The following is a 14,102-nucleotide window of genomic DNA, read 5'->3' on the forward strand; positions in this document are numbered from 1 at the left end:
GACAGTGTTGCTGGTCATTGGAATCTTTGCCTAGCCACGACTCAGCTGTGGGGGTGCTGGAGGGGTGGGAGGTGGGGGCTGGCCTGTCCTGGCCAGAGAAAGGAGCTTCCCATGTTCGTTTATGGAACACATCACCTGGTGTCGGTCAGAGCAGCCCCACAGGCCCTGTGGCAGGAGGGGCTGTGGGTGGGAGTGGTTTGCTGGGTGAAATGTGACCAAAAAAAAAGCGTCTTTCCTACCAGCTGTGTCCTGTAAACAAGGGAACGATTGTCCTGTCCCGAGCTGGGGCAGCCACTCCTCCAGAGACTGCCAAGGCACCGCAATGAGAAACTCTCTTGTCCAGTGCTGAGGCCCCTGCAGCAGTTGGGTTTCAGGACCGAGTCCCTTCACCCTCATCCTGGAACTGCTCTTAGTGGCTGCAAGGACAACGCTGCTCAGAAGGATGATGCCACAATGGAGGTAAAAATTACATTCAGCTTCACACCAGCCCAGCTCTGTAGTGCCTGGTCACAAATGCGTTCCTGACTAGACAGAAAATGCTGGCACTGGGATGAAGTGCCAGGGGCAGCCCAAGGCTGGCACAGCTCTGCCTCTGCCCGGCCTTGGTGCTGCAGCAGCACTGGGAGCCCTGCCCAGGCCTTGTCCTCTTGTGCTCCCCAGTGCAGCAGCTCCCTGTACTGCACTCAGACCTTGCCAAGTACGGTGGGTATTTAATGTTCTCTTGTGTTTGAAATGATTTTGTTGCTGGAGCTATGGAAGAGAGGCAACTAGATCTGGATGCTGGGCTAGACAGGATGATGCACATCAGAATCAGTGTCTGTGCAACTGCACAGAGGGCACGTTGGGCTTTTTTCTGTTTTGATGGGCTTATCCTGTCCTGCACTACACATGCTAGCGTAAAATGTGAACTCCAGTGTGTGTGCTGCCGAGCCAGCGGGTGTTCAGGAAAGCATTTCTAGTGTATGATTTTAACTAGTAAGATTCTTCTGTAGTTAGAAGCAAATTAGAATTTAAGGTGGCCCCCTTTTTTACGTGTTAAAAAGAATTAGCCCTTTTTTTAGGGCCACTTCCCCTCCTGTGCCATTTCAGCATTCCTCACACACGGGTTCTGCTCTCTGCTCTGAGGTGGAGCCATTGAGCACCTCCTGCTGTGTGAGGAGCACTGAGAGCAGCTCCTGCTGAGATGGAAGGACAGCCTCACCCATGACAGAGTGACTGCACTGAGGAGCGCAACAGCACCATCTTAGTGCCACTTGCAGCAGCAGGAATAGATCACTTCCATTAGGAAAACCCAAACTGCTCCACAGCTCCTCCCAACAGGAGGGTCCTGCAGCAGGCACTGCTTCCCTGCTCTGTGACCAATGTCACCTCCAGCATAAAAATGCCCATCAGCGCCCCTGCTGACCCTCTTGGTAAACTGACCCAGGACTCTGCTGTGCTCGGGTGATTATTCCTCAACCTCTGAACGGAGCAGGGGAAAGAACCCCCTCCTCCAGGATGTTCCCCATCTGTCTATGCTACAGAAGTGAAGCCACAGCTGGAAACTCCAGAGAAGTGAAGAGCCTCACAAGGAGCAGGGGGGATCAGAGATTAAGGCCACTTTCCTGCTGATATAGCACCCTTTCTGGACAAGTAGGTAAAACTGACATAATTGTGATTTATTAACATGAATTAAAATGCCCAACCAGTGCTGCAATGTGACAGTATATTAAAAAAAATTAAAGATCATATACTGTACTACTTTCACAAAGATCACACTTTTTTTTGCAAAAGACTTATTATATACAATACTATATCAAATGAAAGAAGCTTTAAGCAACTTTACAAGCGAAAGAAATACAGTATTTACAGCACTCGTCCGAGACATTAGAAACAGTCTATACATTAAATTACAATTTCTGCAAATAACTGATGAAACAAAAAGCCATGTCCACACCAAAACTATAAAAATCTGTATTGCATTGTTTCCTATCTCTATGCACACAAAAAACTGTTGACAGAAAATGGAAAAAAAAATTGTTAGTGCCATCACTTAGCCTGTGTACTTATTTAATTACATATGTATAAAAGTAATATAGAAAACTTTCACTAAATGAATTTAACTGCAACAATAAAATTTTAAACATTATGCAGCATCAAACCTACTGCCAGAAAAAACAGCTGGAATGTCCACTTACAAAATAAAAAGAAATACCTAATACTGGCTTAACAGCACGTTTTCAGGAATTTTAAAAAGCAAAAAATGGAAAGGATACAATGGAAGAGCACTGGTGTTTGCTTTTATACAAAGTATCATGTACAAGCTTTAAAAAGTACCTTGAATAGGTACATATTAAATATACACAGTTTATATTACAGAACATTTTAAAAATGTTTATAACTAAAGGGATCTGTTTTAATGCCACCCTGACCCATGGTAATTGTTCTGGAAGGTGGGTGGCACCTGTGCTCTGTGAATGGGGATCTGTCCTGGCACGGGGGAGGCCTGCTGCTGCCCCTGCACTCCGTGGGGGAGGCTCACGGAGCCGGGGTGAGGGCAGAAGCCGGAAGCAGTAGGTGTTGCAATACTGTTTGGTCCTTGAGGTTGGATGTGAGGACCCTGACCAGGGAGTGGGCAATGAGGTCCTGTGCCAGCAGGCTGATGTTGAGGTCCAGGTCCTAACGTTGTGTGATGTGGGGCTTGAGAGGAATAGGAGGAGACGCTTGTGTGAGCACTGGAAGGGAAATGGGGGGGTCCTTGATGAGAGGGGTGGTGTAACCCTTGTGCTGATGAGGGGTGGTGCCCCGAGCCCATAACGCTGGAGGGAGGGGGCGGCGGGGGAGGCGGTGCTGAGTTTACAACGTGCTGGTGTTGTGCTTGCAAACCTTGGTGTCCCGTCGAAGGATGGGGAGGTTGGTGGTGGGGGAGAGGACCTGGTGGTGGAGGTGGCGGTGGCAAATGGTGACCAGCAGCTTGAGAATGAATGTGTGATCCAGGAGCCACTGCCATGGCATGAACTGGACCGACAACATGTGCTACAGAGTGCTGCTGATGAGTACTTTGCTGCTGGACAAGGTGGGGTCCTGGAGCAGGTGGTGGAGGAGGAGGAGGAGGAGCAGCAGATGCCGATGCCTGGTGATGAATACTGGGGTTCTGAGAGGACAAAAAATGCCCTGCAGCTACGTGGTGGCCTGGCACCGTTTGCTGACCCGCAGTGCCAGGAAGTGCTTGATTTGGTCCAGATGAAAACACAGTCTGTTGGGGTATGCTGCCCTTCAGCTGGCTGTAGCTCTGGAAGTTTCCAGAGGGCTGCTGGCTTTGATAGTAAGTGGAAGAAGGGGGTGGAGGGGGTGGGGGAGGTGGCGCATTGCTGTTCAAATTTTGTTGGTTAAACTGGCTGTAGGAAGCTGAAGATTGTCCTGATGATGTCTGAGTGAAGAGGGGGCCGCTAGCCTGCGCCTGGTTACTGGGCTGGAGGGTCGGCGCCGCCGGGTAGAAGTTCCTGTGTGTTTCCCTCTGGGGCGTTCCAACTTGAGGTGACTGTGGGTGATGAGGTCTGTAAGGAGATCCCAGCTGCTGTGAGTGAGGCTTTGGTGAAAGGTAACCGTGCTGCACAGGCGCGTGAGGGGTAGAGGACTTGGGGGGGTTTTCTACGTGAGGCGAAGGGGGGCAATGCAGCTTCAAAGGTGCGGAAGGCAACTTCTGTGAATGTGAAAGTTGCTCAGCAGAGCTGCGCAGATGTGACTGAGATGGATGAGTTTTTGAAAGTGCTTGGACGTTGTTTGTCAGCTGTTTCTGCTGCAGCTCAGGTTTGGGATGATTCACACTCTCAGTCTCAGGTGCAGTAGCTGCAGTTTCCCAGTGCGAATCTGGTTTTGTGGGTGTTTTCCCAAGTGGCTGTGCTGAAACTACAGGACTCGGTGAAGAGGGCTGGAATGGAAAGAAAGACAGTCAGTGCTCAGTGTTTGAAATATTCAACCATGGATGCAATGAACAAAAAAGAACATCTCAGAACAGTCTCCTCCCCAGATTGTGAGAGGAAGTGCTGAGGTGCAGTATATGTATTTGGTGTGAGAAAAACATCAGTAATAGGGTAAGCTTGAGAAGGTACTATTTTTATCAAGTATGTATCAATAATTCTTCAAAGTCAAAGACTACTAAAGTTTATTTTAAAGGTGTAACAGAAATATGATCCATTGGGTCAAAGTCTGACTCTATTCTTTGTTAAAAGTTTTAGATTTCTGAATCTGAAAGAAGTAATTCCAGAGAAGACCACTTACAGGAGTAAAGCAATTTTTAGAGTGATTTAATGTTTTAAAGCTGGGGTAGTGCAACAGACAAGCAACCAGACTAAATATGACAACCTCAATCACTTCACTACTCAACATCCTTCTCCCTATTATCAGACTGCCAAACAATGCCAAACCCTTGCAGAGCAAGAGCAACCTCCTGTTAAGGGTAAGCCACATCACTGCTGTTGGTTCTGAGTGCCAGTTCTTCAGCATTCACACCTCAGAACAGCACAGATACAATCTCTTCTCTCATCCATAAACATGTACACCTACTGAAAGGACAACATATAAATCCACTTTTTAGTGTATACGGACAAGTATTCTTGCAAATATCGACCTATGTTAAATTACTGCACAGACAGATGAACACGTGTATGTGACCAAAGTAGTAAATCCTACAATTAACATTTTTAAAGATAAACCAGAGATGGATGGAGCTATTCCTATGCATATTGTGCATTACCTTGCTTGCTTTTGATGGACTCTTACAAGTCCTTTGTGAAGTATCTGGGGACGGACATTCAGAAGTTGGCTCTGGATTTTCAGAATCAGGTTCTACAGAAATAAAGCAGACATAAATATCAAAGTGGGAAAATCAAATCTTTTGCAGAAATCACTAAGCACTTTATATTTGACTTTAAAAGAACTATTAAAGCTGTTGTTAGACCATTGAATAGCTCAAGTGTCATACAAGGTCATCTGCTTACTGACCTTCCGTAATTTCAGTGAAAGAAGGGGCCTTAAGCTGCAACTGGGAAATGAGATTTGAATGAGATGGAGACTGAACATGAGACGGTGAGCATGGCCTACAAGGTGATTCTCCCCCTACAGATGAAGCAGACCCAAACACAGTATTAGAATCATTACAGATTACCACAGGGGAACTGGTTAGACTGATGTATCTTCAAAACAATAAATCAACTCACCACTGTCCTTGTCTTTCCTATGATCACTGAGAAGTAAAGCTCTCTGATAACTTCGTTCTCTCACTTGTTCCACAGAGGTTGATGCAGTCCTGCAAGAGAAGGCCATTTTAAATTTAAGAGGATGTACTCCCATGGTCCAAATTTAGGACAAGGTATATGCAAATACCAAGTCAGAGAAAGTCTACAGTGTTGGCTGCATGTAACAACCAAATAACTGGTTGTGCATAAGGAATATTATTACTTAAGTGGTTTGTATCTATTTTCTCCCACTTTAAATACAGTAATTTCCTGCAACCATGTTACATTAAAAAACTGGCATTTCCTCTTATTAAGGAAGTATCTGCAGATCTGTGTGTTTTTCTTTGTCTAAACAACTGAAAAGTAAAAAAAAATAAAGGTCACAGTTACTGGTTCATAGTCTCAATTTGCAGAAAACTATCTTTGTCCAGAAGTGGAAGTAGTCATTTTGTTAGTTTGTTGTTAAGAATCTGCTCTTTAATAGCAGATGCACAGCTGTGAATCACTTACCACTACAAATCTCTGTTTAAGCTTCTAAACTTCAATTGCCAGACAACGGGTATGCAGTGACAGTCACATCTCTCTTATAATCCATTACATCTCCAATCACAACCTGACCAAGAACATTGTAAGTGACAGTGCTCCACAAAACCATTTTCCTTTCTGGCAAGGATGTATGGCATCACTTTACAATACTGCTGCACTGGAATAAGCCTTGGTGCTGCTCTACAGGGTTACTGCAAAATCTAAGTAATAAATTCTTCCTGTTTAGCCTGTTTGCACAATTTAGGGCAGTAGCTTCTGCACAGTGAACTTAACAGCCACTTTTCACTGGAACACTGAAGGCTTCACTTAGTTCTCCTGTCAACTGGCTTTACAAAATCTTCTTTTCTGGAATAGTGGGAGCATCTGAGTAGAAGGATGTCCAACTCCTAAGCCCATGGTTCATCCTCATTACAGTTACACCATCACTACAGTATGAAGAACATCAGCAGGATTTATTTTGTACTACTTATGTTTTGGAGACAGTGTCACCACAGTCAACCATCTATTTTAAAGCTACCAAAACTCAATGAAAAATTTGTGCAGTGTTTTACACAGACTGAAGTCCCTCTATCTTCTCCCCATCCACACTCCACCTCTCCTCAGGATCTGGGATTGTTTGGAGTATTTGGCATTGCACACACTGCCCATATGGTCTGCAAACAAAGGCACCACTGAGCAAACACCAACAATGCTGTGTCACCACATGCTCCCACCTGAGCAGGAGCTGCTGGCCAGGCTGCACTCAGCCCTGCACAGGGCAATTAAGCAACAGCAAACATTCCACACACTTCCAGCCATGACTGAAAACCAGACCTCCTAAGGTCTTCCAGAAGCCTTTGCTAATGAGCATAGATTTTTCTCCTGTTGCACCTTATGCCCTACAGTACATTTGGAAAGGCTTTGAGATTTAACAGGAAAAATTCTCTTCATCTCACAGACAAAGCAGTGGAAATACAAGGACACACATGCTCAAACCAATACCTATTTTGCCATTAGAACATAAATTAAAATAATTTAATAAATATCTTGTGAGTAATTCTTCATGTAATTGAATCACTATCAAGTGTCTGCTGTATTTCTGAGATAAAAGGTAAGACAACTCTTCACTAAGCTGGAAGAAGAGCTTCCAGTCCGTAACCTGCAACAGCAGTCTTAATGAAAAACAAATTTCAAATACCAAAGCCTTAGATTCATATAAATAATTCTTCCAAATTAAACTGAAATCCTGTTGTTTTGTGGCTTACCACTGAACTTCTGGTTCACTCTTCTCACTGGAGGAAGATTCCTTAACTGCACAGTTGTTGCCAGTGTCTTCTGGAGCTGCATTATAAACAGTAGTTGGCAGTGGTAAAGGCAGGCTTGCGGTGTTTTCAGTTTGCTCCCCGTTTTCACCACTGTTGTTATACCCATCACTAGCACCATTATTACTACTTGTATTTCCTGCACCAGCAGCATGAGGAGATACAGTAACCAGGGGGAAGCTGTCTGTCTTCGAGCCACTTTTTCGAGCTTCACGCTGCCTCTTACGGTATTCTAACAAGGACACCTAAGGAGAAAAAACAACCCACAAACAAATATTAGAAAGGAAGTTTTACCCATTTTCTTTCTCACAGTTTCTATTAAATGAACTATATATTTCAGTAATATGTACCATGTAACTGGTTAAAAAAAAAAGGACAGAAATTAATTGTGGTATTTCATAATTGTGGTATTTCACCACAGCTGCAGTGGAATTTACAGAGTACTGAGCTACTACCAACTGTAAAGGTGGTATTAAAAAAATGCTTCTGCCAAGAGAAGCATTATGTGTTCTGCCTCAGAGAAGAAGCAGATGACACAGGTCAGCAAAAGGTCCCCTGCTGAAGTAATTCTGTTGGCTGTAGTTACAAAGGACTCTATGGTTTCTCCTGAACTGCAGAATTTTACTATTACACTGATCTAGTAAAGCCAATTTCAAGGGACGTCACATCCAGGTCTCAGATTGACCCCCTTGCATGAGAACCCACTACCCTTCTGTTCATATATCAAAGGATTCACTAAGCTCTTCATGCCTTTTAACATGCAGAATTTGCCACTTTTCCATTTATTTTCAATTTGTCTTTACTGCCCTTTAAGACAGACTGATTAAGAACATATTTTTAAGCTAACTCTATTACTAAAAATAATGACACGTGGTTCCTATTTCATGTATTATGTATATACAATCACTACACCAAAGTTCCATGTAAGAGAAACCAGTTCTGGTGGTTAGTAAATTGCCTTCAGTGAAAAAAATACAGGCTCAAATGTTCTCACCATGAATCTTCAGGATTTGAATTACAAAGCTAAAATATTGACCTTCAGGCCTACTTTATTCAGTAACTACACTAGTTTGGTAAAAATTACATTTAATGGCTACAGATTTTCTTCTAGTTATCAATATCTGGCTCTGAACCCATACAGCATCCGAACCAACAAACTAAAATGCAATAATGAAAAAAATTAATGCTTAACTGGCTTAATCATCAATAAAACTGGACATCCATTTCTAAACAGAGAGAAAAACCAAAGCTGCAGCTGTTTCCAGTCCTAAGGGGTTTTGTTTGTTTGCTTTCAAACGGATCTATTAGAGACCCATCCATATGTCAGGGTAAAAACAGTGAAAAATACCTAATTTTGCATAAAAAAGTTCAGGTTAAGAACTGATCTCAAATAATTTTGTATTATTTCCACATCATGTAACAGGGACCCCCTAAAGAATACTGCTTTAAAGAAAGCTTAAATGTTAAGAAACCCATGTAGTGTGGCACAATGTACAGGTCTGTGTTGATAAAGGACTTGTGCAATAGTAAGAGAAAAGAGGAGCAAATGTCCACAAAAATACAGAAATATGCAAAAACATCCTACAAAGACCTACCTAAGGATATTGCCATCTTACATGACTCTAGGGAAAAGGCTTTTATGAGTCTCCTACAAAATTACTGAATCCTCACCTTTCACCTTAGGTGGGATCTAGCCCACCACCTCTTTTTTTATACTGTCTAAGGTTTCAAACTTCTGTGTGTCCTCAGAAATCCTAAACCCCTTTCTCTTTCAGGGGTACAGATGCAATTTGCTCTGGCTGTTTCTTCAAACTGAGCCTTTTAGACAAGAATCTTGGGATTGGGGGTGTCAGGGGGCAGCCACACCTTTCTTTAGTGGAGGATTAGAGTAGTGTAAGCTCTCAGCAGTAACCTGGAACAACCCTTGCCAGCAAGGGACTTGGGGAGGGTCACTGAAGTACTAAGTGCTGCTGGGATTTGTGAAGCCTAATTTAGCCTTCAGAAAAAGAAGACTGTCAAGTTACAGGAATTTTGGCTTATGTTTTCTTTTCCAGTTTGCCAAAATAGCAGGGCTGCAGTAACACACACATGATCTATCAAATTCTCAGGGCCGTGACCAGGTGAGATCAGAGCTCCTACAATATTGCTCCATTTATGTCTCAGCTTGAAGCAAGTAAACAAAAATCCAGTTCTGATGAAGAACTACTGAAGGAAGACTCCTCAATGCTCCACAGCAGGATGCCCCAGAGCAGCAGGAATATACAAGGGGCTGCAATGTGACCAAAAAACCCCAAACCCCATTGTGCAGGCATGTACACATGCAGAAAACCCCACCCTCCTCACCACTACTTCTGTAAAGAAAATAAATCACACCTTTCAAACAAGAAAGATTACTAGAGTCTGTGATGAGGCAGAACAGGCAAGCTGGTACACTGGAGACCACTGCCTTTCATCTTTGTCATTCTTCCTGCAAAGGGAGTCAACCTGACAGTACAATGCAGTCTAAGAATTACACAAAGTAACTTCCAATCCTGGTTTGAGTTACCCATGACAATGCCACTTCTCTACAACAACTGTTTCAATGAGAGTAGCAAATTTAGATTGAGCTTATTTTTAAAACAAAAAAAAGCCCAAAAAACCCAAAAACCAAATTAAACCAAGAAAAATATTTCTTGGAACTAAGGATTTCTGTGCAGTTTTAACTTTCAAGTCTGAGTAGCATAAATTATCCTTGCAACTTCTTGCAGTAATTCATAACAGATGTTCACAGTATGTGGTCTCTATGATGCTAGCATATATTCTGTATAACAGTACTGTAACACCAGGTGGCATAAGCAACCATTTTCAAACCTGAAAAGCAATTATTTAGTGGGCAATTAATTCAAGACTCCTATGAAATAGAACTTGTATCTTTTACGTTGAAAAAATAAATTTACTAATAGTTTTATGCAGCTTTGCTCTTTGCCCTTCATTATGTCTCCTGAATGTCTACTACACTGTAATATGTAAATAAGAGCCATCAGATGGTCTTTATTACATTAGAGTTCTTTCTGTTATAGAAACATAATTAGCAGACAATGGAAGACAGACCAAATGATTCTTAAATGTATAACCTTTTTCTTTTGTGGAGGGTTCTGGGGTGTGCAATTTCCATCCATCAAATTGTCGTTATTGACAGTCCTTCCAAAGCCAGGTGCAATTCCATCTTCTGAAGTACAAAAAACAGATGCTTCCATGAACATGCCTCTTGCATCGTCTTGAATCAGGCACTTTGACTCGTTTATTCTGAATCCACCTCCTACCTCCAACTGATGTGAAGGGGTCAAGTCCCTCAAATTAGAATTCATTGAGAAATTTACACCTGTCCTGTCAGGACTTTTTACCCAGGAAGAATAAATTGTGCCCCGTCCACAATGAGCAGTTTCTAATTGGCTGTTTGAATCAGTCCTATCATGTGTGGGGGCTTCCAGGTTTTTATGCAGTGCACTTTGCTCAATTACTTCGAGTCCCAGCTGGAGGTCTGACACAGATTCCATTTCTCCAGTGCACTGCCGTGTGACATCAGTCCTATTCCTTGGACTAGAATATCCAATAGTCTTTATTTCTTGCAGGCCCATTTCTGTCAGGTTGGAATTTCTGAAAGAATTCAGTGCTAGAATCGATGCTCTGTCATAACCCTGCATGAAGAAAAAACATGTAACTATTTTTTCACACTCCATCAAACCTATCTGACATTCAGATGTGCCTTTAAGTGGGATTAAAGGCCTTCCAGTACCATGAATTTATCAATTTTTAAGAAAATTCTAGAGCCAGACTACTAGTTCTACTATTCATATGTACTATGTTAAAGCATTTTATAGAATGTAATTAACCAAAATAAAAATAAGCATTAAGTGTCAGGGTTTATTTATGACTGGCAGAGGAAGGGGAAGAGCTTCAAAAGGAGCAAGTCTCAGGCCAGAAAGATAGAAAGCACTTGCTTCAACATAAAAGCAATCCTCCTCAGTGTCAAAACACCTATTTCAAAGCAGGAGAAGGAAGGAGATGTTTTTCCAAGACACTTCTGAATTTTAGGATGAAGCCCCATGGCAGGACACATGACCCCTGCAGGCTGGGAATACCCAGGCATATTCCAACAGCACTTGCTCTTCAACTAATCCACCACCTATGCTGACTTACTGACCTTCTGCTCTACTCTTTCACTTTGAGCATAACTGGGATCAACAGAAACAACTGAGAAATGCTGGTAACAAGGAGAAATGTTAATCTGAATCTAACTACAGCCTGGAAAGCAAAGTGTTCTCTTTCTGTTCCTGTTTACAAATTGCAGTAGTTAACTCTTTTCCATTACAGAAGGCGATCCTGATCCAAATCACCATTTTTAAGTGATACAGAGAGAAACCAGTTTAAAATTGAAAATATAACAGGTAAAGTGGAAATATAAAGGAGTAGGCGAGTAAAACCTATGGGGAAGTTAGCCTTTAAATCTCATGAAGTTGCAATGACTCCATTTGCAGGTTCTGCAAATTTCCTTACCTCTTGACTGTAAGCTCGCCTTTTTATTTCTGGGGAACTGTCAGGTGAGGAAATATTCTAAATAAACAAGAAGAAATTGCAAGTCAATTAATTTTTTAGCCTAGAGAAATACCTCCCCCCATTTTGTAGCAGGAGTACAAAATACTGATTTACGCTGCAATGTCTGAACACTTCCTCTGAATGCTCTAGAATCCATGATAAATCTCACCTCAAAGTGCATGGTGTTTCCATGTATACATGGAGTTACAGGAGTAACTGGTGAATAGATGGGTTTGTAACCATTTCGACAAGCTTCATCCTCTGTTTTTACCCTGGGAGGAGTAGCAAACAACGATGGCTCAGAGGCAGTGATGTCAGCATGGGTTGGTGTGGCATAGGGAGAAGGAGTAGGTGTGGAGGTTTCTGAGAAAGCAGACTCCAACAGCTGATACAGTCTTCGTTTTTTTAGTGGTGTGGTTAGATCTGTATGTTAAAATTAGAAAAAGTTACACGATTTCTAGATATAACAATCACTTACAGTTGTTTAAGTACTTTAGGTAATGAAATTGTGAATTCCAAATTAAAGAATTCTAAGATCAAAAAAAATCTCTGAAGGGCAGGCTTGCTGAGAGATGAACTTTTAACAGCCTATAGGCTTCCTGAAAAATCAACTCTTAACAGCCAACAGATACATCAGTAAGTGAATTCCATGTGCTTGGATGCTTGGAAGAACTGCCTGTGTCTCCAGAGAAGGCCAAATCAACTGCTATAGGTTTTTAAGACTGTTCAGTTAAAAGGTGGTTTTAGTGCACTCCAGTTTTCTATTATGCCTGCAAGATTACACAGCTTTTCCCCCTGTGTGCTACTTTGGCCTACCAAGGTTTAAAGGCATTCTAATTATATAGAAAGCATAGAAATTTAAATTTATAACCTGACTTCTTAATACTAATACCAAAACCAGTAGTCTTTTGTTGACTGTAAATGCTAGGATATATAATGATTTCTTATGTAATATACATTAAAGGGGGAAAAACTCCCAACCAATGTGCAACTAAGCACTTCTTTCAAAGAAAGTATCAGGAAAACATGCAAATACCCCTGGAATCTTCATCAAGTCATCAATTTAAAAACAGTGCCCAAAAATCAGCTACTTCATCATAGCTCTTGTGTAGTGTATTTACAAAAGCTTCACACCTGTTAAAGAACAGCTGTCATTCAGTAATAAAGGACTTTTATGTTCACCATTGATGGCTGGACTTCTAGATCTCTCTTGTGATGGTGAATTAAATCTGTCAATCGTTGTTGAGTTTTCTTCTTCCAAAGCCTGCTTCAACCAACGCTGTAAAAAACCAAGAAGTTCCAATTAGCAACTTAAACTTTAATGATGAACATTTCAAAATGCATAGCACGACTGGTTTGCCAAACAGCCTTTTTCTGCCTGAATTTATGCTATAAATAAAGACTTCTTTTTCATTAATATGGGATAGAACACCGTAACAAAGGGAACCTTTTTTACCTTCTTACAAGAGCCAGTAATGTTTTCCACAGGTTCTTTTTTCCTCCTCTTTTCTGAAAGGAACGGAGAAGTAAAACGGATATAGTGCTTTGGAGTCGAATACACGTGTGGACTGTACGTGAGGCCAGGTAAGGAATTCAGCTGGGTAGCCAGAACTTCAGGGTCGGTGGTTATGCGTAGAGGCCTTTCTGGTAGAGTGTCTGTCGGCTTCCCTGCTTTATCACTCTTTTCACTTAACCATTCACTAACCAAGTGCTAAATAGAGAGAGAGAGAAAAATTAGTGTTTTATGAGCCTGTTTACCAGTGGCTTTTTAGAAGTGTTTAGTTCAATTATTCACCTAGTCAACTACTGCACAAACCAGATACAGTTTGTTTCCAGGCTCCAAGTTTAAAACTTCTTAAGGTTAAGAAGTTTTAGTGGAATCATGGGAACAGCAGAAGAAATCAGTACAGATTTGCTGACACACCAGTTTGGGGGAAGGGCGGAGGTGCTTAGTTATTTTCTTTTGTTGTAAACTACACTTAGTTCTTTTGCATTTAATTCTCACTGAACATTACAATACAAGTGCCCAGATCAACTGTATTTAGGATGTCAATTTAGTAACAGAATTCTAAAACAAAAACTTGTGCCTGAGTACCAGGCTGAGAAGAAATAGTGTAACATTAACAGAGCAAAGTTAAAGAAGCCCCTCATCAGTTTTCCATACTGTCAGGACTGTGCCTCAGTCAACATGTCAGGCAGCTGCCTTCAACACTCTTCAACCATAGTAGTAAATGTGGTGTAATTTAACACAAAACCACACTGGTCCAAAAAGGCTAGTATTTCCTAGCTAGTTCAGTGTTTTAAAAAAAATATGCCAGTAGATTTTAGTTTTTATTAACAGATAAACTAACCTCCTGGATTTTACAGTGATTCAAAATTAAGGACACGCAACAGTAAATAATATTAGTATGATATCAAGACTTTAACACAAATTATCATAAAACATTTTGTCTTTTAAAAATCC

The 14,102-nt window shown here is 41.6% G+C and overlaps 1 protein-coding gene across 4 annotated transcripts in view; it reads right to left on the bottom strand.

Annotated features, from left to right (window-relative positions):
• Positions 1-1,637: 1,637 nt before the first annotated feature.
• The window catches only part of KMT2E (lysine methyltransferase 2E (inactive)), a 55,685-nt gene continuing 43,220 nt past the window's right edge, over positions 1,638-14,102 (bottom strand). For 3 of the 4 annotated variants that reach the window (XM_066550842.1, XM_066550843.1, XM_066550844.1), the window contains 9 exons: positions 13,095-13,349; positions 12,773-12,917; positions 11,808-12,061; positions 11,600-11,656; positions 10,177-10,740; positions 7,007-7,308; positions 5,199-5,287; positions 4,736-4,827; positions 1,638-3,910 (listed from right to left, as the gene is read on the bottom strand). In XM_066550842.1, coding sequence (XP_066406939.1) covers positions 2,396-3,910; positions 4,736-4,827; positions 5,199-5,287; positions 7,007-7,308; positions 10,177-10,740; positions 11,600-11,656; positions 11,808-12,061; positions 12,773-12,917; positions 13,095-13,349 — 3,273 coding nt within the window. In that variant the 3' untranslated portion in view covers positions 1,638-2,395. Of the gene's footprint in view, positions 3,911-4,735; positions 4,828-4,983; positions 5,098-5,198; positions 5,288-7,006; positions 7,309-10,176; positions 10,741-11,599; positions 11,657-11,807; positions 12,062-12,772; positions 12,918-13,094; positions 13,350-14,102 lie in introns of all 4 variants that reach the window. The other variant, XM_066550845.1, reaches the window with a different exon arrangement.

This window comes from Molothrus aeneus, chromosome 5 (genome assembly GCF_037042795.1).
Source record: "Molothrus aeneus isolate 106 chromosome 5, BPBGC_Maene_1.0, whole genome shotgun sequence".
Taxonomy (NCBI): Eukaryota; Metazoa; Chordata; class Aves; order Passeriformes; family Icteridae; genus Molothrus; species Molothrus aeneus.